This window comes from Cyprinodon tularosa, unplaced genomic scaffold (assembly GCF_016077235.1).
Source record: "Cyprinodon tularosa strain WSP-4 unplaced genomic scaffold, ASM1607723v1 ctg1, whole genome shotgun sequence".
Lineage (NCBI taxonomy): Eukaryota > Metazoa > Chordata > Actinopteri > Cyprinodontiformes > Cyprinodontidae > Cyprinodon > Cyprinodon tularosa.
The window spans coordinates 1,244,973-1,272,028 of NW_024037781.1; the positions used below are offsets into that span (position 1 = coordinate 1,244,973).

A 27,056-nucleotide genomic window follows, 5' to 3' on the forward strand; every position below is an offset into this window, starting at 1 on the left:
TTTCTTTTATTACCTTGACACAAATCATGGCGTTGCTTATTAAGTTTGGCTTTTCTCTGTCACTCAGAAACCTGACAGTTAATTTCCTGTAGGGCTGCAGGATAAAAAGGGCGGCAAAACAGAGACGGCGACGCCACTATGTATAAAAATGTGTCTGTAAAAACAGGAAGAGGTTATATAAACCCGATCATTTAGAACAGTGGTTCTCAAACTTTTTCTGTCATTCCCCACTTTGGACAAGGGGGAATTTTCAAGCCCCGCCTGTCCCCATCGCCCCAACACAATGCTAATGAAATATTCAACAATCTTAAAATGTTCCAATTTTATTGAAGTAACAAGTAGTATCTAAATACAAATCTACATCAAATAACAGCAAGCTCAAAAATAAAGAAAATAAAAATGCAGCTGTGTCAAAATTTGTATCAAGCTCAAAGATAGAAAAAATTAAAGTGCCACTCTGCAATCTGTTAATAAAAGAAAAGAAGTGAAATCCATCTGGCAAGACAGGTCTATTTATCCCTGCATTAGTGGCTGCAATGAGCCTGTTTTGCATTGCAGTTTCTCAAAACGGGGTTGCAGGCTTGATACTGCCACTCTCAAGTCATGCTCAATGTTCTGCTGAGATCTGTATTTTGTTTTCATTGAAGCAGCAGCTGAAAAGCCCATCTCACAGAGATATGATGTGGCAAAGGGAAGAAGAATGCACACAGCTCTCTGCCCGATGAGTGGATACTCGCTCTCCACTCCTAACCAGAAACATGAACATGTGGCTGTGTGAATCAAACGCCGTTATTTATTTAAGATAAAATATTTCAAATTCAGTTATTTATGATCAACCTGCGCCGTCAATCCCGGCGCATGTGCGCTTTATTTGCAGTCTGGACGCAAAAGTTAAACATGCTGTGTCTCTGCTCTGACTGCAGCGCTGATAGGGACTCCTGCAATAGCGGGGGAGAACGGGGTTGGGACGGGGGAGGCGCCCCACGGCAGCACCTGCCGCTGGAGGACAAGAAAAGGAACGATACGTGCTTTCACGTAAGAGTCTCCAAAAGGCGCTAGATTTGTTTTTTTGAAAAAGAGTCGCTGGAGGGGTCTGAAATATAGCGACAAAGTCGCTGAGTTGGCAACACTGGGGCGCGAAAGTTTATTCTGTTACAAATAATATGCCGACGTCACGTCAATCATTATTTTGGCACTTCAGTTCCAGGTGAAATTTTTCTCATATCTAATGTTCTTTTAATTAGACTGCATGTAGGCTAGTAATGATTACTTTGTGGGTTTGATTGGTCTAAAAAGCGGCAACATACAGCTATAAGGACAGTTTGCTCTCACACATTCTACATTTATAGTCACACACACACACACACACCGGAACTTGGCGCGCCCCACCTGTCACGTCTCAATTCCCCACCAGTGGGTCGCGCCACACACTTTGAGAACCGCGGATTTAGAAGAAGAACAAACTAAACGTATGTATCTTAAGGTAAGGAAAAAAACACTAAAGACGGTAATGTAGATGAAATTGGGAACTCTGCAGGGAGCTGCACACAGCCGCAAAGAATAGGACATCTCATTAACTTAGCATCATCTACCTACACAATCACTCCATCAAACTCTCATTAGCTGGTCATAGGGGGTTAGAGTGAGTCAGGCTGATCTGGTGTCCCATTTAATGTGCTCCCCATCGTCACAAGAGCTACTAGGAACTGTTATAAGTGCGTGGCTGTCATCATTAGACCAAGTCCCCCGCTGTCACCCGAGCATAAACTCAGCAGCCAAGCTAAGAGATGATGGCGATCTGTTTAAGTGAGCTTAGCTACTGCTTTAAAAATGATCTGGTTAATTTAGGTACAATTTCAGAGTAGAAAAAATAAAAATTTGAAACTTTTTTCCCATGATTAGGACAGGACTGAAATGCTGGATTTGTGGAAAAGAACAACCTAAACCAAGTTTATGATAAAGCTGCAACTTACAGCTCAAGCAGGGGGTTAAGAACCAGACCCCTGGCAGTAAACAAAGCTCAGACAAACGCAGGATAGTTTTAACAGTGAAGTGAAGCACAATGTTACCTGAAGCCCCTCTCACACCCTGAGGATTTAGCCCGCATATGCCAGATGTCCCAGAATCTACTAAATCGCTGGCACATGCTGGACTTTCTAGGTATTTTTTCAATTTTGGGCATTTACTTAGAGTATTCATAACAAGTCCAGAACTTATGTCCAACGACAGCCTAACTTTTAACGCACGACAGCGTAATGCCCATGAAATAGTGCACAAGCCAGTGTCCTGAGGGGGGCAGCAATGCGCCCCGAGATGCCCGGCTTGTATAAAAAGATTTCTTTGATCACGGTATTAACTTAGCTTCCGTTTACCGGCCGCAAAAAAATAGATAAATGAAAAGAAAAAGGAAAAAGAAAGAAAGAAGGTATGCAGTTGCAGTTGATTCAGCGTCATGTCTGCTAGGAGGTTTGTTGGTCGTGCTCACCCTATGAGGGGGATCAAGTCTGGAGGAGAACTGACGCTTTCCTCCTCTGAACCCCTTTTTATATCAAAGTGCTGCCAATACGCCATTATACAGTAGCTGGAAGTTAGAAACACGTTCAGCGGTCGTCTGGAACATGTCAAATACGTTGAGAGGCCCTGGAGATAAGTTCGTGATAAGTTATGCACAAGTAATTCATAGGTTTTGGATAAGCTAGACGCACCGACTTATGAGTAACTTACACTTAACCTACATCAACAATCAGATAATTTATGCCTGCCTGATCAGCAGACCTTTGGGCAAAGACAACACTAGTAATAGTTTTCTGCACCTACTCGGTAAAGTTATTTCAATGCAGCAACCCAAGAAATCCACATTAAAGACCCTGATTTTACCAGACTAATAAGTGGCTAAGTCATGCTAGCTGTGAATAAAGCCAAGTCTGATCCCATTTATAGTTACAGTAGTAGGTAAATAAAGCAGATAAAATACAATGTGAAAAAGTGAAGCATGTTTTTACCAAATGACTATGCATCAGTATTTAAAGCCCAAGCTGTAATTAATATGTCCATAATTAATTAAGCAACCCAGGATTTTTCCAAGCTATATATTAGCAAACAATGTATAGAACAGTTTATGCAGACAAACCAACTGCTGGTGGTAACTAATGTTCAACTGCTCAGGAGGTTGGTAGCTTTGTCCCTGTTTTACATTTCCCAAAATGTCTTTTTAGTTTTGTGTTCTATGCTCTAAATACTTAAAGCAATGAGTTTCCCACGAAACAACATTCAGCCTTTTATTAAATGTCTTTTTGAACCAAGTTCCTATGACAGCTCTGCCTTCTTAATGCAAAATTTTGGCAATGTTGTCAGAGTGCGCTCCTGAAAGGGAAGGCCTGTTGGGACACTGGGACAAATAATGATTGCTGCTACTTGTCTTCTATTTTATAACTACCGTGACCAGATTTTAGATTCACTACAACCAATTTTTTATCATCACTAACAACTAGGGATGTCCCGATCAGCATTTTAGGCCTCCGATCCTTATCCGATCTTTCAACCTCAAATCCGATACGATTTTAAGTCCCAATACGATATTTTCTCTTTAGTAGTGAAACAGATAAAACTCAAATATATTTTGAGCAAGTAACTCAACTTTTTATTAGACTACTATCTGATCAAAAAGCATTACTACTATTATTCTAAATCCCATGAAATCAAAATCTTACCCGAGATTAAAGGTCAGCTTCAATTTTATATTTTAGACAAAAGTAAAAAAAAAAAATACTGACTTGGTACAGCAAATAGAAAGTGCAATCCAAGATCCACTTTTAGCTTATAAGTGATTTATATAGGCTGCCATAAAGTCAATAAAAATAAAGTGCACTGACCATTGAGAAAATTTAAAATGCCCTTGCTCATCTTAAATGTGGTGTAAACAGATTGACAAATAGTCACAATTCAGTTCATGAATTTGAAACATCTCAATCCAACTTAAAAAGTAAGTAAACAGAATTAAATCAAATTCAAAACTTTAGGACTGCAACTTAAAAGTAGCATAATCACTGAAACATGATCAAAATCAACAAGACCATTCTTCAGGCATGAACAAACACGTATGTAGCCCTAAAACCAACTAAACAACCAAACCTGAATACTTAGTTATAATAACCACAATGCTCTTTCCAGTTATCAAGAGCAATAAATTCGACCAACCTTTATGGGATCTTCCTTGCTCTATTATTTTCGTTGGAGTATTTGTCTCTCCTCATAACGTCCAGCGTTTGTTGCTTTGCTTTAGTAACCTTTTCTTCTGCAGCTTTACAAAACGCTTCATACACATCGTCATGTTTTATCCTCAAATGATGAATCAAGTTCATGGTGTTAAATGTAGCTCTGCTGCTACCTCCTCTTGAAATTGCCATGTTGCAGACATTGCAAATAACTTTAGGACGGTCCTCGCGACAGTGAAATACTTCCACACTTCTGACATGCTGGCTTTGCAACCGTCGCGGAGGTTTATATTGCGCAACTACCGTCAACCGTAACTAGCGGGTACTTTACGGCAGTTGCTGTAAAGTACAAGTTGGTGTGACTAGTCAGGTAATGTAGCCGATCTCCGATCATGGGAAAATAGGAAAAGATCGGGCTGATCCGATCTCGAGATCGGGACATCCCTACTAACAACCCTCCAAAGTGAGACTCCAAAATATGAAGTATCCTGGTGGAATTAAGCTGGAAAAGTGACTGACCATTCGGATCTTGATCATAAGGAAGCACATCAGCTTCCTTCATAGGGTGCCGGTCTGTTTAGTTTCCAAACAAATGCTCTCAGTAGATAATCTAACCTTCTTATATTAATCTTAATTTAATGAACTGGAGATTTCAAATTCAAATCCTCTAGGGAGAATACAGAGTACAGGTTTCATTTCTATAGGAGTTCAAAACATAACATCAGTCAAGCAAATTTATTAGAGTTCTCGAGATCATTCATCATCCTTTTCATCCCTTCACACCTTTTCACATATTCCTAAATCATGAGCAAGTGCAGTGAATGAATAGAACTGTGAGAAACAAGCCAAATATAATTGAAAGGGAATGTTGTAACAATGATATAAGCCTGGGAAACCTTTATTACCTTCAAATGGAAAAAAAATAATCATGCTTCCCTGTACAAAGGAGGTGCTGATATTTAGTAAGTATTTCTTTTTTTAGTCCACCTTCCTTTTGCGCCAACTTGCACTACCAAATCAAAACCTTAATTTGAGCAAAATCAAGCTGTTGCTCTGGTAACTCGGGGGCAAAGCCAAGCACTGGTAGGAGTCTAGATAATAACTACAGCTACTGCCATTCTCGTTTATGTGGGAGAGGAGGGAAAGAAGTGGCATGCGTACAGTTAACTGTGCTCTAATGAGGCTCTGTGTGGATCTGAGATCACAGCTAGCCAAGTGCTGTGGTGTCACCAAGCTGACCTGTGCAATTAGCCCTCTGGGAAGAAGGGGAAGGAGCCAGAGGAGCCTAAATCTGATAGTCTGAGCCCAATACGAACCTAAAGCTAAATTGCTCATCTGTGCAGACTAAACAGCATCACAAATAAATTGTAAATCCTCATCCTACTTATATTTTTAATATTCTTTTTCACTGTAACTGTGATGCGACTAAAGGCGGCTGGTGCAGTGTTAATACGTTCTCCTAGCAGGTGCAACAGGGAGTCAGTGGCTGACTGGTTATCACCAGACATTATGGGGGATGTGAGAACGCTGTCTGCTGCTGAGGAAAGTGTCTTTGTGTGAAAGAAAGCATATTTTTAGGAGTAGGGAAAAGAGAAGTTTAACTAGCATGCAGGAGTACCTTCAACTTTGCTTGTTATGGCAAACTGGAAATAAGGCACATGGAAAGAGGTCTATGTGTTAAGATCTCAGATCATCACAAAAGGTTTAAATGTTTTTCTTTTGATCATTTTTTCCAGTAGTTTTTTCTTTGAGGGCTAAATTATATTTATGGCCCTAATTTAGCTCCATAATCATCAGTTACATTCTCCAGCTAATGATGGCTCTAAAAGGACATGAAAGGGTTGCATTAGTCTGTTACACCTCTTTAATATTAGGAGGATGCAGCAGGTAGTTTGGAGCAAAAAGAAACCAGGCCTATAAGCCTTTAAGAGTCAAAAAACAAAGAGAAAAAAATGAAAGACTGAAAAGAAAGGGAATTAAATGAGCACATCATAAAGCAGGGATACCTTGCTATATTTTCACATTTTAGACAATGAATGCAACAGACTCCAAAAAAGAAAACAGGCTATAAAGAAAGAAAGATGAGTGGAGAGACGGATTGGTGAGGCAAAGCTCCTGTGAAAGTGCGCCTCAGCTGGGGAGGAGTAAGGAGCTTAGGAATATATGGACTGAATGCGGCTACGTTCAGTAGCACAGGGAGAACAGTTAGTCAGCCAAGCAGAAATGTTATCACAGTAATTAGATTGCTCTGCGTGTATTTGGAGAAGAGCGCACTTATCTCTGTGGAGCTTCCTGTAAAGAAAAGAAGACGGTGAGAATAGGGGGAAAAGAAGCAAAAGAAAAAAGGAGAGCCAGACATAAAGAGCAGACTAACACCACAGAGGGCTGTGATGTAATGCAGCGCCTTCTCCTCTTCTGGCAACAAGCCGCTCGGAAACTATTTCAGGCTCCAAATAGACAGAACAACATTCCCTATTTAATATTGGTGAGATTTCCTTGTTGAAGTGGGGATCGGGCTACATGAGCAATGTCGCCCCCTCCAACAACAAGGTCACCAAAAGGCCTCTGAAAGGTGGGTTTGACTGACAACAACACAAGCAAGTCTGCACCGCTTCCAGAGACGCACCATCTTTGCTTGAAAATGCACAACTGCCAGCAGGCCTGCAGGTTTTCCCCAGCAGGCATAATTAAATCTATTCATCTGAATTTCTCTCAATATGCAGCGCACTAGATACTGGCAACTGGAACCAAATCAGCTTCCTTTAACAGCAGATACGAGGATTGGTGAGGAGGGGAGAAGAAAAAAAAGAGAAATTGCAGCTGGATCCATTGATGCTAATCGTAGATTAAAAAGCTTCACTTACACCGTATTAATAATGTAGGGATCTAAGAGGGCAGATGGGGGTGGAGCTCATATCTGCGCCTTAACGGCCAAAAAATACACAGAAATGAGACCCAACACTTACAAATATATTTGCTTTCTTGCGAGCATTGACCCTTGATAAAGAAGCAGTGGCGTAGCTAAAATCCCGATTGTAGAAAGGGGAAGAGAATCATTTTAATATCATCTTTAGATTAGTCTAATTTAACGCCTAGAGGAGAGAAGATTGAGGCAGACAGGTATGAACGCACAGCAAGTTGTTCCCAGGGGAACTGCAGGCAGATACGGAGCGCTTGTCTTAATCAACGGCTGGCCAGTCCCTGGAGTAGAGGTACTTCAGTCAGACAATAGGTAGTGATAAAAGGATGAGGTGGGAGAGAGGAGAGAGAGATATGGTTCTAACACATTTCTCAAGTTAAAGGTTCTTACATTTCTATCATCAAGACTTCTTTGTTTATATATTGAAATTTGTCTGGATAACACACTATATAACATATTTTGATTTTTTTTCCTGTTGGATATGATTGTCAGTGGTCCAGCTACAGAAGCTATGAATAGATGGAAGGAACACATGCCTATACAAAGGGCTAACCTGCCTTGACTTGCATGTAAACTTAAAGTGAAATTTACCACTTAAGAATATTCCCACCTGCAAATAAATTAAAAAAACGCAATCAAAGTGGTTGGTTTGAAGAGAAGGTGAACTGTGAGGATGAGCAGGAGAAAGTTGCAGCTAGCTTAGCCACACCGAAGCAAGCTGTCTGCAGAGGGACGAAGGCAGTTAGGCCACATGGATTTTTTTTCAGGTGGACGGATTTCATCACAGATGATTGAGAGGCTTTGTAGGGCCCAGCAGGCTGGAGCCTTCCAAGTTTGAGCAACTTGCATCAAAGCACTGACTTAGCAATGCCTGAAACAGGTGCTGTTGAGGTGATGGAGGACAGAATGACTCAAAGAAGTCCTGTGTCTGAGTGAGTTCTAGATTAGTGAGTTATATTTAAAAAAAAAAAGCCTGTACCACCACATGTACCACATACATATTATGCATTTCTTTTTTAATGCTTTTCTTTTTTTGCAGTACTTTGAGGTCTTTTTGATTAAAAGTGCAGTATAAATCAAATGTATTATTATTATTCCATTTGGAAAAATATTCAACAGCAATAGCCAGCCTTAAGAGCACCATATTAAGACAAATGTTGCTGAACAAAACAAGCCCATTCTAAAAAGCTTCTGTGACAAAAAAAAGGAAAAAGAAAAAAAAAGGAAAAAAAAAAAGATTACTTTGGGGGTGAGTTACACTTTAAGTGCCACCCTATTCTTAATCCACACTATTCAAATCCAGATGAGAGAATGGAATAATCCAACATCTCTTGATATACTAAAGTATTCAGAGGTCCTTACTCTGGAACCAAAAGGCAGAGCCAATCAAAACAAGGCCTTAATGTAACCAAACTTTACAGTTTGCTTAATACAGTGGGACAAGTACCGTTCTCCTGGCAACCATCAAACAGAGACGTTTTGCAGCAATGCTGCAGAAAGTTTGAAATAATGCGCCTCATCGCTAGCTGCCCCCGCTCCATCCGTATGACCTACTAATGTGGTTCCAGTTTGTCATAACTCCAATGACAGTTATGGTGCAATGGTTTAGGAGAGAGTACATTTCACATCTGGACTTTTTAAAATGGTGAGATCCAATTGCTATTGAGCACAACATTGTGATGAAACCCTCTGCATGCCTAGATGCTTTATTTTATTTACACACAAAGCAATGGGAGTGATTGGAACACCTGATTTCATTTATTTGGACTGGTAAGAAAATCCTTCTATAATGTCTAAGAAAAGGTTGCTGTTAATAAAAGGAAAACACTTGAAACAGTAGGTTTCGATCATTGAAGTATTTGTCTATCCTCATAAACAAAACACTTGAAACTAGTCTGGTTTAATGCATGTTCCCATTTAATGGTTTGCATTTGGATAACCGGCATATCTTAGCAACAACACATTAAAACCTGTACCCCTAAAGCAATTTGTTTTTCCACTTCTATCCTCACTTCTATCAGAGGAGCTGTTAATATTTAACAAGGCCACTGGGTTATATGCAGCATACTCTACCTTTAGCTGTGGAAGATAGTGTGTAAGGGCTGTAAATATAGTTAGAAGAAACTAGCTGTGACCTTTCTCTTGCTTTGCTACACATTAACGCTGCTAGCACCTGTGGTGCTTCTTCCATGGTTCAATCCAACCTGTCACTTTTAAAGGGTTTTGAACTAGTGAGGCAGAGATCCCTGAGTTAATATCCTATCTAAACAGCTTGATTAGAATAAAAATGTAAGTTTTGTTTTACTTGATCGTATTATTGTTATTATCCAAATTGCTTCTTTTATTATTAGCCGTCACATTTTTGTGTGACAGTTTTTAGGTCACATAAAAGCGTGAATTTTCGGTTGTGCTGCCCCTCAGACTGTGCCGCCCTGGGTGGAGAGTCATAGCACTTTTTTAATTTTTTGGAATGCCCCAAATTAGAAACATGTTTGTAGTTAACAATTACATTTTTAAAGAGTTTTAAAGGTTTAACCTTTAGGGTGTGTTTAGGGTCCAGATGGGTGTGATGGGCAGACAAAGGAGAGGTTAGCCTCCTGGGATTTCCAGTCAGATCTTTGGACAAGACTCACTTAACCTCTTCTGTCTGGACAGCAGAGGTCACACTGTGTGTGGAGAAACGGATCAGGCTAGAAGAGAGAGAAGATAACTCCGCTGTAGCATGTGTCTGTCATTAGTAGACATTAGATGAGATAGGAAGCCCATCCATCATGCATGGCTGGAATACGACTGGACACGACAGAACCAATACCAGAGGTGTAATCACTTCCTGGCGCCTCCTCTTGCTATGAGTGAACATGTCTTGATGGGTAGGTAGGTAGGGGGCACATTCTAATTGGCTGTGACCGTTTCCTGTGGCCGCATGAATTCCCCTCATTGGCTGGTAAAGGATGTGCAGCTGGCCGAGACGTCCGCCTGTTACCGATGTGTCTGTGCTTCAAACGGTCCGTCCCTCGGGGTCGGCTCAAATGTCACGACTCCTCCATGAGGAAGTGATGGATCGTAAAACTGATCGCCGCAAATGGAAGGTCCTCGACTCACTGTCTCGTTTGATCATTACAGTACGGGCAATAACTCACAGGAAAAACAAGAGGGGTCGTGTTTCTCCGTTATTTGCATTTTCCAAACACTGTCAGGAAGGCCGAGCTTTTGAAGGAGAACCTGTAGCTTCAAAACTTCCAGATATCAAGGAGAAAGAAAAGAAAAAAAGCCTCCAGTGCTGTAAAATGGCAATCATCCTGGAGTTAAAGGTTTATACAATGTTAAAAGACAAAAAAAAACATAAACCCTTCATATGGGAGGAGCTGGAAGCAGACGAGCAGGTGTGTAAAGAAGCTGAAGCAACAGAGAGTAGTGGGCTGTTGTGGCTGCCACCTTTATCAGCTGATATATATGCATGAGGATTTCCTCATCATCTCCACCGTCGATTCCCCCGTCCCTCTGATTTTTGACTGACAGCTCACATCAGCGCCAATAAACCTGCACATCATTTCAGGAAAAGCTGCCCAATGCGTCCAACGAGGAAGGAGGAGGGGGGGTAAAGTAAAAGTTAATTTGTTTTCCGGCAGCTGCTGACAGTGATAGTGGCTGTGTCTGTGTGCCGCCATGGCAAAGTTGTAAATTAGAATTGCGCCTCAATGGTGAGCACAGGAAGCTGCTTCTGTTGCGTAAAAGCTCATTTTCACCGACGGCTTCCAAATAAATAAATAAATAAATACTTGCCAGCTTTTTATATTTAGGGCATAGAGAGTCTTCCAAGAAGAAAAGTCTGCAGAAATCTGAGTTATAAGGAGTTAAAAAAAAGAGTAAGCATTTTATTTCTCTATGAAGGGGGATTTCCTCCTTGCTGATAACAGTTTTTAAACAATTCTTAGGCAGGGCGTAAGGGGTAGGACTTTAACTTTAAGCACCTCCAAGACATGGAACAAGATAATATTATGAACTGGAAGAGCTGTGTCCATGTTCTCAAAACAAGGTGGAAATTCTTCCAAATCAACTATTAATGTGTGCATTTTTGGTCTTAGAAGAGCAGCAGGAAAACCTGGGAGACCTAAATCGGTTTGTTGTGTCATTTGCTGTTTTCTTGGTAATGATAAAATTAGTGTTTTACAAGTATTCATCAGAGAATTGTGTTGCTTTTATGATTTAAAATGTATAGTGGAGGATTTTCATGAATTTTTAAAAATGTCTCCACTTAAAAAAAAATGCACATATACAACTAGGGGTGGGTAAAATAATTAAAGAATCGATACATCGCAATTATTACACGCTAAATTCATAATCGATGCGGTAGCCCCTCAGAATCAATTCACCTCCTGACCGTTGGGGGCGCTGTCGGTTTGGTTACCATTCTCAGCTAGTGCAGAGACCGAATTAGAGCACACAACAGTCATGGCGAGCACCAGCAGAAGACCAACTTTTAAGTCAGACGTTTGGGCAAATTTTTTTCCCCCCAGTTGAAATCCAGAACTCAGAAAATCGACAAAAACAAGGTAGTTTGTAAGCTGAGCCAGACAGAATTAAAGTACTGCAGTAACACGATGAACCTACTCAACCAATTAATCAGATATCATGCAGAGGCGCTACAAAAAAACGAAGCACAGCCCGTTGACTCCAAACAGACACAAATTGATAAATCATTTTTCTCTAAACTGCCGCTAATTCTGCACATGCAGAGAAAATCACCAAGTCTGTGGCCGTGTTCATTTGCAAGGATCTATGACCGTACAGTGTTGTTGAAAACGAGGGTTTCCAGAACATGTTAAAGACACTCGAACCACGCTACGCACATGGCAGAAGTCGCTGTGCAGGCACTGTACACAGAGGTGAAGACGGCTGTGTTGGAGTCGCTAAAGGCTGCAAAAAGAGTTGCGCTGACGTGCGATGGCTGGACTTGGAGAGCGACTCACCCCTACGTAACCATCACTTCTCATTTCAAATCAAATTAGTGGAAATTAGTCTCAAATGTGCTTCAGACCAGGCCGCTTCACGGAAGTCACTCAGAGAGCAACATAGCGAACATGTGATGGAGGCAATAAACAAATGGGGCATAATCGGAAAAGTAGCCGCTGTTGTTACAGATAATGCTGCCAACATGCTGGTTGCTGTCGATATCACTGAGCTTTACATGCTCAACTTGGCATCCCAGGCTGCTCTTAAAACTCCTGCAGTCACACGGCTTCAAAAATCAGCATTGAATCGAATAGAATTGAATGGGATCGAATCGCAACAGCAATAATCGAAATCGAATTGAATCGTGAGGTACCTAACAATACCCAGCTCCATATACAACCCTGTACCCGCTCCCGAGAGGGAACGCCTATTTAACGTGTGCGAGAGCATGCAGCAGCCCATTTCTCCTCATGCACCCTCTGTTTAAAAGTTCCTGTTTGTCTGCTCAGACAAGTTTACCTTCCAAAAGAAGATTTGCAATTTTTCCACTATGTCAGACTCACCAAAAATGGGGACGAGGGCGTAGGATGGCCTTACGTAAACATATCACCAGCATGATTGACAATTAGGAGGACCACTTATTTAGATGATCCACCCAGAAAAAGAACATCCTCCTCTATACCTTTGAACTGATCTTTTTCTGCCGAGACATCTGGCCTCCTGTAGCAGTCATGGTATTCAAAGCATGCCTTTAAACTGCCTAAAAAAAGTTAATTTTAGGTGTTCATTAAAATTTATGTTGCAGAAAAAATATTTGTTTAACAAGTTTAAAGCTAGTTGATCCCTGCATGAACATCTAAACCCTAAAAGATAGGGTTAATGTCAACCTTTTGAGATATTTGCTGGGTTATGTGACATATTCCACCTTCTTCCAAGCAGAGAGAATTTCTTCGTTAAGCCCCCGCTAGAAGCCCTGAGAATATGTTTTTAAGGCATGCCTTATTAGTAAGCCATGATTGTGTCTTTTGCTTAGTGTTTTGCATATACTGTCTAACAGATAAACAGTGCTGCACAACAGATATAATTGTCCTGTGAGAATTAGAGTTTATATACATATAAAAGCTTCTGCATGTTTTACGCAACACAAACATTAGTTAAAATCCTGTTAAAGCCGCTACTCCATATCTGCACAGATAGAAGTCCTCAAATGTCAGATGAAGAGAAATCCACCTGCAGAGACTTAACCAACCATTGGATTATACATTGCCTCCCTGATTCTGCCCTTGTTACAGCTTAAAGTCACAGCTAAGACTTTCGCACAAACATGTCGGGGGGGATTTTGGTACGCCTACTAACACAGGTGACAACCAGGGTTCAGTCAAAGATTTGTCTACATGCAATCCTTTCATTTTTTATCATCTGTGGCACCTTCCTGGCCTGGTATAGTCAGTGGAGGTTAAGCTTTGCAAACGGTATCGCTGTTTTTTAAAGGAAAATAGTTCATAAAGTGCAGAAAACATGGTGTCTGCCTCTCAAAGATTTCTTCTTCTATACTAGAACCTCTCTGACATATGAAAATAGGCCAAAAAAGAAGCAGCAAATCATACCATAAACTAAAGAGGAAACTAAAAAAATAAACTTGACTTTCTTCCAGTCTGGGAAGGGTTACAAACCCATTCATAACAATATGGGATTGGCTAGCCAGAAAAAAATACTCTAAGAGCATCTAACACTCATTCATCTTGTACACAGACTTACCCAACTGTGTGTTTAAGCTAGGCAAAATAGCTTGTTTTCTGTGATTTCTTTTTCTAAAGCAGCCCTAGCCATAAAGATATTTTAAGAGTGAGAAAATGTGGAAATGATCAGCAGAACTAAGAGAAAAACAAACAAAGAATTTTAATCCTGTATCCTTCTAATGTTGCCTTGTCGCTTTAAAAGGAAAATACATGACATCAGAAAATACTTGAAGAGCAAGGTGCCAGAAAAGTAAGATCCAGACATTAAGGAGCCACAGAGAGGTGGCTCATCATGAAGCTAGTGCTAAAAGGCAGAGGGCTCAGGGGACAGAGAATGAGTGCACAATAACAGTAGCGATCCATTAGAAATCATTGAACAGCGGGGCTTTCCTATTTGACATCAAGCCTCTAGTTCTGAACAGCACGGCCCAACAGTGACAACCTTTCAACCCCGAACATTCTGCAACTAAGCGATAGGATGAGAGCGGAACGGATGGCGCTAATTGGCTTGCTTCCCTGTCGGATTTCTGCAAACAGTGCAGGAGGAGGCGGCTGTGGGGTAGACATATATATATATATATATATATATATATATATATATATATATATATGACGGTGGATGTGGATTTTTAAACAGCGGATCAGGACGTAAGCTTTCATGTCCCGTAAACTGGTTAAGGGGTGTTGGGGTGTGCTGACAGCGGCAGAGCTACATTGATCCTCAGTGGAACAGAGTGAATGACAGAATGCGGGACAGACGGGACGCCTCAGTGTCCCAGCAGGGTGGGGGGGTTTGATTCAGTGGAAAGCCTCTGTAAGCTGGGAAAAAAAACTCTGCAAAACATGCGTCTCTTCATCACTACAGAGCAACTAGACTGTCACTTGGGAACACCAAGCATTTGATGGCACAATCAAAGCTGCATCCTTCAAATTCTGTAAGACGAACATCATAACAAGCCAGATCCTCATATATTCTGGAATTAATACCATGATTAACTTGTCTGAGCCCAAAGGAAAAAAAAAAATCACAATTTGTGGGATGAAGCAGGCAGAACAGAGGATGCACTATAAATCTCTATTTCCCAGAAGATGACCCGGTCAGCCAGTCTTTTCCCACAATGATATGCTAGCAGTAACATTGAGGGAAAGCAGAGGGGCGGCCGGCGTTTCAGTGGCCCCCCCGAGGCAACGTTTTAGGCTAAGACCTCGGCGCTGTCTGCTGAATGCAGACAAGACGAGCAGTCAAACCCCCGGGTTGTGAAGGGCGCTGCCATTTGTCTCGGCTTATCTGGGAATCAGGGAGATGAGCTGGGGATGGGGCTGGAGATGAGACGGCGGAGAAAGCAGTTATGACGCCGTCTTTGCACAGCATGAACACACAAAACTTCTCACGCTTCTAAAACCTTTTTCATTAAAAAGTCTTACTGAGAGAAACTTTACTGTGACCGACCAAAATCGAAGGAATGCATAATAAAGAAGTGAAAAACAAATAGTGTTTTTTTCCGCAGAAATACCCCGTTTTCATCTACATCCATCTTCCTATCTGTACCTTTCCTGCTTAAGAAAACTACTCCCTCAGCATAATGCTGCCACCACCATACACTCAGGGTAATGTGCAGAGTCTGCTCTTTTCTCCCCAAACATAAATTGTGTTTTGAATGCAATTTTATTTATTTTTCCCCCCCGACATGTTTAACAGATTCTCCTTCTTGAGCTGCATAATTCTGTTGATCCTTCAGAATCACAGCGAGTCTCTGAGCTGCTTCTAAAATCACAATTTTCTAATTCTGCATTTGTTTTGTTTGTCCTACCATGTTTTTCTTTTCACTTTGCTTCGATCATCCCGCTAAACTAACCTTGAAGCTAAAGAAGAGAGAGGAGAAATTCAAGTAGTATCAGCAACTGGTTGCATTTGATCTTGACTAGAGTTATAGGACTGATGGTGCGATTCAATTAAAGCCAATTAGTTTATCAACTAAAATACTAATATTAATCTCTTTGGTTTTAGCAATAAAAAAAATTAAAAGCCCATTACTAATCAGCGGACTTTGTGAAATATGTCAAATTTCCATACCGATTCATAAACGTATCATCAGATAATCCTGTCACTGCCACTACGTAGCACTCTTATGTGATTTATGACTAAAAATCCAGATGAAAGCGTTCTGCTCAGGCTCATCCATCTTCCAGCAACAGTTGGGTGATTGTGACCAGTCAGTCTGCTTGAACAGGATAGATGTAAAGGCGTTTGACTTTGTAAATCCATCAGCCATCATAACTCATCCCCCTCCACCCCCTTTACCTGTATCTGAATACTTTGATTATGCAAGCCTGTGAAACTACACGAAACGATGAAAACAATCCGGCTCAGTATTTCAACAAATCGACACAAAAATAAGCAACTCCCAAGGTCACCTTTCACCCCTTGGTTCCTCAAATAATTGAGCAGCTAAACTAAATATTTAGAGCCAGAGAGAGGACAGAGCCAGCGGTGGTAGCTGGTGCTACACACTCTCATTGCTGAGGTAAATTGAGGTCATGTGTGCATAATTTGCCCTTTTCCTAATGCTGCTATTGGAGTAAAAAACATTTGAGAGCAGCAATCAGATTGCACACAGTAATGCTCTGGCTAATTAAGTCATATTTCTAGTTCAATAACAATCAAGCTGGTGAGATAAAGGCCAGGCAGAGGCAGGGGAGAGTGAGCTTTTCTCGCCACTCTGTTATTGTTGAGTTAGAGATGCAGCCTGGACTGAGAGCCAGGGCTCCAACCTTTCAGGTTGTTGTGATAAACTGAGCAAAAATGAAGGGTTTTCATTGATAAAATTCATGCTGCATCTTTTGCAGTCAGGGATTTCTAACCAAACTTCATAAAAACACCATCTGTTCCCGCCACAAGCCTCGCCTTCTACATATTTGTCTGTTTCTGCTGTAAAGAAACAACAGAAGGTTGATGTTTAGTATAAATTGAACTATTTCAGATGCCAAAAACAGATAAAGTATCAGGTAAACTCAGACTTGGAGAACAAGGCTCCCATCTGGGAGTCCTTCATGCTGCCCTTCCTGTTCCCTCCCTACGCTCCGCCATCATCCTCGCCGGCCGAACATCTCCTCCATTACGGCTCCTGACACTGTGGCCGATTGGTTTCTTATCAGCCATCTGTAGTCCGACGCTCAGGCCGCGCTATCTCTCGTCACAGCCTAATTGAATCCCAAGTGTTGGAAGTGTGGTGATACACTGACCGCAGTGTGTCAATGCCAGTAGATAAGGGCTGCTGCTGGAGGATTGGATCACCACAAATCAGGTTGGGGACAGCTTGATAAAGGGGTGACGAGCATTTTGGGGTTGGCACCGTTTCCCTGCGACTTAATAATGGATACTCTCCATTACAGAGAAGGTTGTGTTCATATCCAATCACCCAATATCCCATAATCCTGCTGTGCTCAGTGGGGTAGTTTGTTGAAAGTTAACCAAGGGGAAAGTAGGGCAGCAAGCTTTTTCTTTTTCCAGCAGTTTCTATTCAAACGTGATTTTTTTTGTCTGTTTTGCTTTAGTTTAACTCATTTATTTGACATTTTAAGGATTTCCTACCTCAAAAGGGTAAATCCTTTCTTCTTAGACTTCTTCTCTGGCTCATTCACAGAGTCCTCAGTCTTCTTCTTCCCCTTGAGCTTTTTCCCTTTCTTCGCTTTGGTTTTCTTTTTCTTCTTCCCGTCGTCTGCGTCCAGGTCCTGACGAGAGGAGGTGCTGGCGGGGGTTTCGTGGCCAGAGCTGCCGTCTGACACGTCGTCATCTGAAGGGAGCAAACGAGTCAGACAGGGAGGAAAGCTGGTACTACTGCATAGCTATAAATTTAACAGATGTGTAAAATTCGTGAGGGATAATCTGAATAATATCAGTTATTAGGAGATAAATCTATTAGATCAAAGTGACCTATGAATTAGGGTAATTTTTCAACAGGTTTAAAGCAAGATAACTTGATCACAAGGTGAAGTATATCAGCTCCAACTGAGCCACTCTTTAACGGGAAAGAAATTAGAATATATTCAAGTAAACTGGATCCTAATTTTCATGAATCAGGAGATTAAATTGCTCATTGCAACCAACTCAAAATTACTGATGGCACAATGATTGATACCCATAACTAGGGCTGAAACAATCAATCGGATTAACCGTGATTAATTGATTATTAAAATGATCATAAACAAATTTAGTAATTGATTAATCGTTAAATAGAGTACAGCCAATAATCTGCCTTTAGCTGACTAAGAAACCCAATTAGAGTAGTAATTATGCAAATATTGTGTAAAAAAAAAAAAAAAAAGGTAAACATTTTGTATTTAAGATAAAAATCTTTTTCTTCTGTCAATATATAAGCCCAGAGTGGTGGTGTCCCTCCGATACTTTTTCACAGTGGTTTTCTTGAGAAAACTAGTTAATTTTATAAATATCTACAGATAATGAAAGCCGTAACGAGATTGTTGTGTGTTAAAACTGATTACATCCTTCAATACCAGAACAGCGGGGGAAGAATTATAAGTATAAGGCATGGCAGCCTATCTGCAAATAATCCTGTGGTAACTTTTATGTAACGGTACGTTGTTGGTTTGATGATTTGCTTCTACTTCTGATTGATAAGCAATTAGACCTGTGCCACCGGCATCCTAGCACTGGTGTTCTGTCACCGGGTGTTTTCTGAACAGCGCCGGTGTTATGCCTGTAACAGGTATAAGATGCATGAACCCCCAAAATAAGTTCAAATTAAAGATTTTCATAAAAAGAATTGTCAGATTTGTTTCTACTGTATTCATGAAATCCAATCATCCACCACGACCTGACCATGACTGAAAAGTAAAAGGAAAGTAAAAAAGTTGAGTACTATCCAAGTGGAAAAGTCTTAGTTTCACCTGGTTTAATTTAGCAAAAATACTTTTTTAAGGAACCTTTTGCTATCCAATTATTAATCAATTAATTGTAAAAGTAATCGACAGATTAAATTGAAATTAAACCTAAACAATAGACAACTTCTCTGAAAAGATGAGGCCTGTCAGAAAATAATTTACCATTTGTGTCTGACAGGCCTCCCCTTTTCCTGTATTTAATTATTTCTTATTTCTTGGCTTTTACTCTAGTATTATCTAGTTTTGTATTGCATTATCCGTGTTGTTAATCTGGTTATTATGTCTATTTTTAATCAGATGTATTCTTAACTTGTTCTTGTTTTAATGTACAGCACTTTGCCTACGCTGCGGTTTTGAAATGTGCTACAGAAATAGAGTATATGGACTTACTAATCTGATGGATAATAATATAAAATACATCAAACTGTAAACAATTCTACTTCATGATTTCATTTAGCTGAGATTCAGAACCGAGCCACACTCTAGGGGATGCAGGTAGGAGGGAAGGATTTAGCCTCTCAACCTCTCAGTGGCTGAGATTATTGGTTTTGCTGAACAGAGCCTTATTTCAAATAATAAAAAGAAAAACTAATAAATACTTATCGATATCGACGAATATGAAAGGCTTATATTGCGGTGCATTTTTCAGCCATATTGCACAGCCCTAATTATGGTCCTGTCTCATCCAAAGGATGAGAGGCATGGCTTCTTAAACTTTAAAAACTGGAACACTTTAGATTAAATCCTTGTCTCCTGGTTGTAGGTAATCTTTGGGTCTTTTAGAAGGTTAATGATTCAAAGACCCAAAAAAGTGTCAGTATCAGTGAGGATTTTTGTTAAGAGCAGTTGCCCAGTTTGGCATTAGGAAGGAGGGTGCACAAGCAAATGATAAAGAAAGTCAAACTTCTGCTTTTAATCTCTCTACAATACCCCACAACTTTATACAGTTTGATTTGTTTGGGGGCAATAAAAGTAAAGGCAGACTCAAAATCACCCTTCTACCATCACAGAGACCCAAGTCCAACAAAACCTGAGGGTTGAATCTGGAAGATCCAGAGAGATTGTCCAACATCTCTCTGGATTTTGTGCAATGTCCTAGAACAACTGAAGAAATGCTACCCTATTCATTAAAAAGAAGGTTGTAAAAATGAAACATATTTGACAACTACTTAGAGCAGTGATCTTGTTCATCAATCTCACAGACATAGAAAAAGATTTTAAAGGCTTTAAAGACATTGTATTTGCTAAAGTGTGATAAATCTGCGCTGCATACTTACACTTTTTCTCTTTTATTATCAGAAAGAAATTAGACCAAGATCAGGTGTCTGTCTGGTCAATGGGCAAAGCATAAAAAAAATGCTGCTCTAAGATATAAAGTGACTCTTTTCTAAATCGCTGAGTGGATAAAATCATGTAGCATTTCATTAAGGTACTTAGGCTAAGCACTGTGTCCTCTGTTGGCAGGCCTCTGGCTCCTTTCTGGTGCCAGTGCGTTAAAAAGCCGCAGGGAGAAGCATCAGGAGCATGGTAGGTAATTTAAAGTGGATACAAAGAAGCTTTAATCACAGCACCCAGAAAAGTTTTTTTTTTTTTTTTACCATCTTCAGACGGCCCATCGTAGGATTTGTCGATGGCGATTCGGAAACTCTGGTTGCACGCTCGACCTCGGACCATGTGTGGCCGTGGCCGGTGGAACGGCACCTGAGCTTGCCTCCGACTCTGCTGGGCTTCGGACACGGCCGTCTGGAGGCTCTCCAAGGAACTGGACTTCATGAGGCCAAGGGTGGGACCCAGCGCTCCCCCGTTAGAGGACTCTTCAGGAGAAAAAGACATTAAAAGGTTTATTTTCCCGAGCATGAAAAACAACATTAAAAAAAATCTTTGTTAAATGCTTAAAACCAGCAGATTTCCATTTGCTGCATGTGAACAGCAACTCCTGCCAGGAGAGTTTAAAAGGGAAGCTAATATTCAGATTTCGCTGCTTTAAATGCTAATTTTAGTGGGTTCATGCAAATCTGATGATCGCCCATAAACCTCACACACTTAAATAAAGATGTTGTAAATATTCCGATATAAGTAGGTAGTATTAAAGCATTTAATGGCGCTCTAAATTCCCCAAGGCTAACGCCAATGTCCTTTGATTTTTTCTTTTTTTTTTACCCAATTCCCACAACTAAACCAGAAGATGACTGGAATAAAGAGACACAAAAAAGGCAGGCTGATGGATGGGGGAGGAAGTTTGGCTCTGAATTAGTAATGCAGCCTCTGCTAAAATGAGATGGAATAATCTTATTGAGATCACAAGCTTTTAGCTAAATCTAGCCAACTGCTTACAAAACATTACATTTGTACACATCTCCCAGAGTTATATTTCCTTATTTAATTAAAGGGCAAGTGCATTAAACCCTCGAAAAATGAATGCTCCCTACAATTCAATTTAGAGAAAGTTTACTTTCCATAAGAACTGGAAAGAATGTGTTTCAGGGGAGTGGAAAAGCATACTTTAATAATTTAGTACACCCAGTGTAATTAATCTTTCTGACACGTCGAGGTTATACTCATGGTTTAAAGGCTATATTTCAGACTCAAATGTAATCAAGACCAAATGCTTTTATTGCAATATTTGAAATCAAGCCCAAAACACAAATGCATTTGTTACTATTAAATATCTCCTCTTTCACTAAACGTTCAGGTCTAAAGCTGAATTTTAATGAGGTATAAATAATAAAGCTATTGTCCTTTACTTGTGAATTATCTTTAAATGAATGCTTTTGTATAAAAAAACAGAAGTATCTTTTTGTATATCTTTTAACCTCTGCGTTAACTGGCTTCTGAAATTTATCAATAATATTTGATCATTTTTTTAATCACAGTAAGAAGAGGCCTTCCAAAAATAGACCTCTCTGCTTTATAACACCTTTAAGGTTGACATATACCCCATTTACACTACCCTTGATAAACCGATCCATGCTGAGACCGGTCCGAGCTTGGATCAGTTAACCAGGCCGAGCTTGGTTCTGACGACCTTTTACACATCACGCTATCTCGGTTCCTCGACTCCTCGCCTCCTAGTGACGATCTGCGGTATTAATGCCAGTATTGAAGGAGAAAATCAAGCAGTTGGTGGCGGTAATGCACCAAAAGTTGTTTGCCAACCGCCATAAAACACAAGAAGAAGAATACGAAGAAGGAGGGAATCAAGCAAATCAAAATGGCCGCGCCCGTCACAATTAGAAAGTTATGCTTGATTATTATTGCTTTACTTTGGTCTTATTATTTAAAATGCCATTATTTAAAATGTTGCATGGAGAAGATTTCGATTGTTTTATAGTTCTTCTTCTTCTTCTGTTTTGTGTTGGTTGGCAAGCAACTTCTGAAGGGGCATTACCGCCAACTACTGGAATGGAGTGTGAATCGCGATGTGCAGCCAGATGGAGATGATGCGTTCTGCTCATGCGCTCTGGTCATCAGAGAACCGCGCCTGGGAAAAACCGAGCTGAACCCACCTCTGGAACTGGTCTGCAGTTATCTCGGTTCAGTTCAATTTGCTTTCAATTTACACACGATAAGTTTTATCAGTTACTGAGCTCGGACCGGTCTCGGCACAGTTTTTCAAGGGTAGTATAAATGGGGTATTAAAGTTGTAAAAAGGGTTAAACGGAGTAAAGGCGGGGGCTTTCAAATTTAGGAACAATATTAACAGTAAAGCATGGCGGTGGCAGCATAGGGCTGTGGTTTCCTATAGTTAGTAGTGGTGCATTGCATATTCTAGACTGACTTTCCTGGAAGCAGCTTTAAAGTTTGACTGAATTATGGACAAAAAGTTTGAAATCCTACTTTATGAAGCCATGAAAATAAACAATCTTAACCATTAAATAGGTGAGAATGAGTCAATGAGTCGATGCAATCAACAGGTTGTCCTTAGATAGAAAACTTTGAATCAGTTTGACTGTATGATCTGGTGAACTGTGAAGTGCCTTGAGATGACATGTGTTGTGAATTGGCGCTCTATAAATAAAGTTTTATTAATGTTTTTTTTTTAATATGGTTCAAATAGCGGGCTGATCAGTGGTTGCTTGTCCTGCGTGTCTTTGTGTTGACCTGCGAGGGACTAGCAACCTGTCCAGGGTGTAGCCTGCCTCTCGCCCATAGACAGATGGAGCGCCCCTCGTGAACCCCGTCAGGGATAAGCATGATGGAAGATAGATGGATTCTTCTAAAAGCAAACGTATGTGCTTTCACATCCTCCCAAGTCTATAGTGATCCCTGTTGCTGGTACACCACACTTAGCTGCACCTTCTCCTTCTGCTCAACTTTCTTTTAACATCCTGGGACACACGTTCCTTAACAACCAGCTTATTTAGCACATTAAGTCGATCTTTTGTTTCATACTCATATTTCTTTTTTTCCCCCCAAAATGTCTCCATGTTGTTCTTAAAAATAAATGAACATTTTGATCAAACTTTACTGAGATGCATCAGCTTAAAAAGGTGGGAGGGAAAGGGGAAAAAGAGCAGTAACACGAGGTGTGGCTTTCCTGAAGGCCGCAGCCGATTCACCCGGTAGACGAGGCGCCGGGATATAAAGAAACGAGATAACAGAGAAAAAGTAAATGTCAAGAAGAGGATGCTGCTGTCAAAGAGGCTTTCTGACATTCATGCTCTGGTTGAAATTGAAGGACATCTCAGTAAGAAGGAACCCCCTCCAACAAAGAGAAGCAAAAAAAAAAAAAGAATTCATCTCAGTGCTACAGAAGCTTCTTTAGCCTCTTAGAGTTTTCCATAGGAACGACTCCTTTGGATCATGGCACTTGGTTCTAAAGCCTTTATTGTCGTTTTAGATGCTTCTAAATCTCCAGAGTAAAAAAAAAAAAAAAAAAAGTGAAACTGAAGCAGCAATCGGAGTCAAAGGAGGCTGCAAACTAAGCGAAGCGTTGCTGCCTTTTAAGTCCCAAATTGACTTTCTAAGAGGAAGTAGGATTTATGGGGAATAAGGGTTATAAATAGAGAGGCGGGAGCGCTCAGGAATAAAACGCTCAATTTGAGAGACAGGATTTGTGTCACAAATGTAATTACGGCTGTCCAGCTCACAGCCTGATAGAATTAAGCTCCTTGCCAGTGCACTGCGGCACTATACGGGGAAACTGTGTGGGTCTGAGCACGTGGGCACATGTGTATTTATTACTAAAAAAAAAGTCTGAATTTTCATCCAAGTGGGGGGAAAAACGTTCACAGTACTGCTTCAATGAGATAGAGGTTTGTGTCCTTGACCGCCTTAGAAGAAATAGGAGAAATATGAGAGCAATTCACTTCTGCTGGAGCGTATTGGTGTGGCGGCGGCGTGCTCATTCCATGCATGTCAGGCGGCTGGAGGTAAATGAATAATGAGGGTTTAATAGGACGGATGAGATGAGGGGAGAGAGGGGTGGCTATCATCGCCAGCTCGATCCAATGGAGGGTGAAATCGGCGTTTATCACATATCGCCGCCCGCCGTGCCAGCAGATGCTCTCTGGGATCCGTTTGCATCATGTGGGCCTGATTACAGCCACATCAAGCTGGTGCTCATATCTGACAAACAACCGAACAGCCAAAAAATAAATAAATAAAAAGAGCCTGAGTGATGCCCTCCACAGATTAAACACTTCTCCATCCAAGATCAAGCTGAAACATGTTTGAAAACAGAGATTTTGGTCTATTTTGACGCAACGCTTCGACCTGCTGTTGGCCCTACATCCATGTTGGAAGTCTGCCACATCCCATATGTGCCCTACAGAATAACCTCTGGCGACTGTAGATGACTTACAGTAATCAGTGTTACGTTCAAGCAACCAATGGGACCCCCAAACCATTATACTACCACCACTAGCTTAAACTGTTAATGCAAGGCAGAATGGAGCCCTTCTTTCCCGATCTTTCCCTATTCTGACTGATATAAAGACTCTTTGTATCCATCAACATATTTTAAATCTTTTAATGACCTGTTTGGGGTTCTCCGTATAAATTGTCACCTCTGCTTCAAGGTTGAGCGTGTTGTTCGTTCTCCATACCAAGGCTGCAACAAGTGGTCATTTGAGCTGCTGCATAGTTTAGGTTATCAGTCAGCACATTCTCCGCCGACCTTTGACACCAAAGGGGCGCCTTAATCCGCGTGACTTCTACTGCACACAGGATATTTCTGCTGTCGATCATAGATCAACTGTCTCTAAAATACTCAGTTCAGTCTAAGTGGCACCAACTGCAAGGTCCCACCTCAAGTCTTTATCACATCTAGATGGCTTAATTACGGAAGAGGATTAGGGCCACTGAAAAAAAAAAAAAAGTTTACCGATTTTAAAATTTTATTTCAATTTAGTATAGGAAAAAAAAATCTGAGTTCTGACATTTTAACAAACATGTTAGCATCAAGCCATAGCCATGTCTGTTTTAGAGACTAGCTCTCTTGTTTTAATCACCTTCTGCTCCTCCATTAATGAGGGGACCCCTCAGGCACGTAAAAAGTTGCCTAATTCCGTCATTTTCCACCAATGTGTCACTGGCCCTCCCAAAAAGCTCACATCTTTGTCAGTGAAGCTGAGTGCACCCACATATCTTCCTTCATGGTGCCCATCTACAAGATACAAAATTCTGAGAAAAAAGTCAGAATTCTGAGATTAATTCTGAGATTAAAGTCAGAATTCTGAGAAAAAAGTCAGAATTCTGAGATTAATTCTGAGAATAAAGTCAGAATTCTGGGAAAAAAGTCAGAATTCTGGGAAAAAAGTCAGAATTCTGATTTTTTTTCCTATACTAAATTGAAATAAAATTTAAAAATCAGTAAACTTTTCCTTTTTTTTCCCAGTGGCCCTAATCCTCTTCCGTACTTAATGTATTGAGTTGGGGGGGGGGGGAGTAACGACTGAATAACGTAAATAAAGTGGCCAGTGAGCGGATATTTAATGCTTTTAGCTAAACGTCTTTTTCAGATTCATTTTTATAGTTTGCAGAAAGATTCAAAAATAAAGATAGCTTTACTGAGAGATAATAGCTGCTGTTTAATTTAACAGAGGAAAATAAAAAGAGATACAACATTTGCTTTATAAATGCACACATGCAGACGTCCACCTGAACATACAGGTGCTGGTCATAAAATTAGAATATCATGAAAAAGTAGATTGATTTCAGTAATTCCATTTAAAAAGTTAAACTTGTATATTATATTCATACATTACATACAAACTCATATATTTCAGATGTTTATTTTGTTTAATTTTGATGATTACAAATGACAACAAATGAAAATCTCAAATTCATCATATCAGAAAATTAGAATATTGTGAAAAGGTTCAAAATTGATGGCCCCTGGTGCCACACTCTAATCAGCTAATTAACTCAAACCACCTGCAAAAGCCTTTAAATGGTCTTTCAGTCTAGTTCTATAGGCTACACAATCATGGGGAAGACTGCTGACTTGACAGTTGTCCAAAAGACGACCATCGACACCTTGCACAAGGAGGGCAAGACACAAAAGGTCATCGCTAAAGAGGCTGGCTGTTCACAGAGCTCAGTGTCCAAGCACATTAATAGAGAGGCGAAGGGAAGGAAAAGATGTGGTCGAAAAAAGTGTACAAGCAAGAGAGATAACCGCACCCTGGAGAGGATTGTGAAACAAAACCAATTCAAAAATGTGGGGGAGATTCACAAAGAGTGGACTGCAGCTGGAGTGAGTGCTTCAAGAACCACCACACACAGACGTATGAAAGACATGGGTTTCTGCTGTCGCATTCCTTGTGTCAAGCCACTCTTGAACCACAGACAGCGTCAGAAGCGTCTTGCCTGGGCTAAAGAGAAACAGGACTGGACTGCTGGTGAGTGGTCCAAAGTCATGTTCTCTGATGAAAGTAAATTTTGCATTTCCTTTGGAAATCAAGGTCCCAGAGTCTGGAGGAAAAGAAGAGAGGCACTTCATCCACGTTGCTTGAAGTCCAGTGTAAAGTTTCCACAGTCAGTGATGGTTTGGGGTGCCATGTCATCTGCTGGTGTTGGTCCATTGTGTTTTCTGAGGTCCAGGGTCAACGCAGCCACATACCAGGAAGTTTTAGAGCACTTCATGCTTCCTGCAGCTGACCAACTTTTTGGAGATGCAGATTTCATTTTCCAACAGGACTTGGCACCTGCACACAGTGCCAAAGCTACCAGTACCTGGTTGAAGGACCATGGTATCCCTGTTCTTAATTGGCCAGCAAACTCTCCTGACCTTAACCCCATAGAAAATCTATGGGGTATTGTGAAGAAGAAGATGCAATACACCAGACCCAACAATTCAGAAGAGCTAAAAGCCACTATTAGAGC

At 40.6% G+C, this 27,056-nt stretch overlaps 1 protein-coding gene across 3 annotated transcripts in view; it reads right to left on the reverse strand.

Moving 5' to 3' along the window:
- The window catches only part of pard3ba (par-3 family cell polarity regulator beta a), a 176,778-nt gene that overhangs the window by 50,222 nt on the left and 99,500 nt on the right, over positions 1–27,056 (reverse strand). For all 3 annotated transcript variants that reach the window (XM_038280701.1, XM_038280628.1, XM_038280779.1), the window contains 2 exons: positions 20,327–20,542; positions 17,419–17,620 (listed from right to left, as the gene is read on the reverse strand). In XM_038280701.1, coding sequence (XP_038136629.1) covers positions 17,419–17,620; positions 20,327–20,542 — 418 coding nt within the window. The remainder of the gene's footprint in view (positions 1–17,418; positions 17,621–20,326; positions 20,543–27,056) is intronic.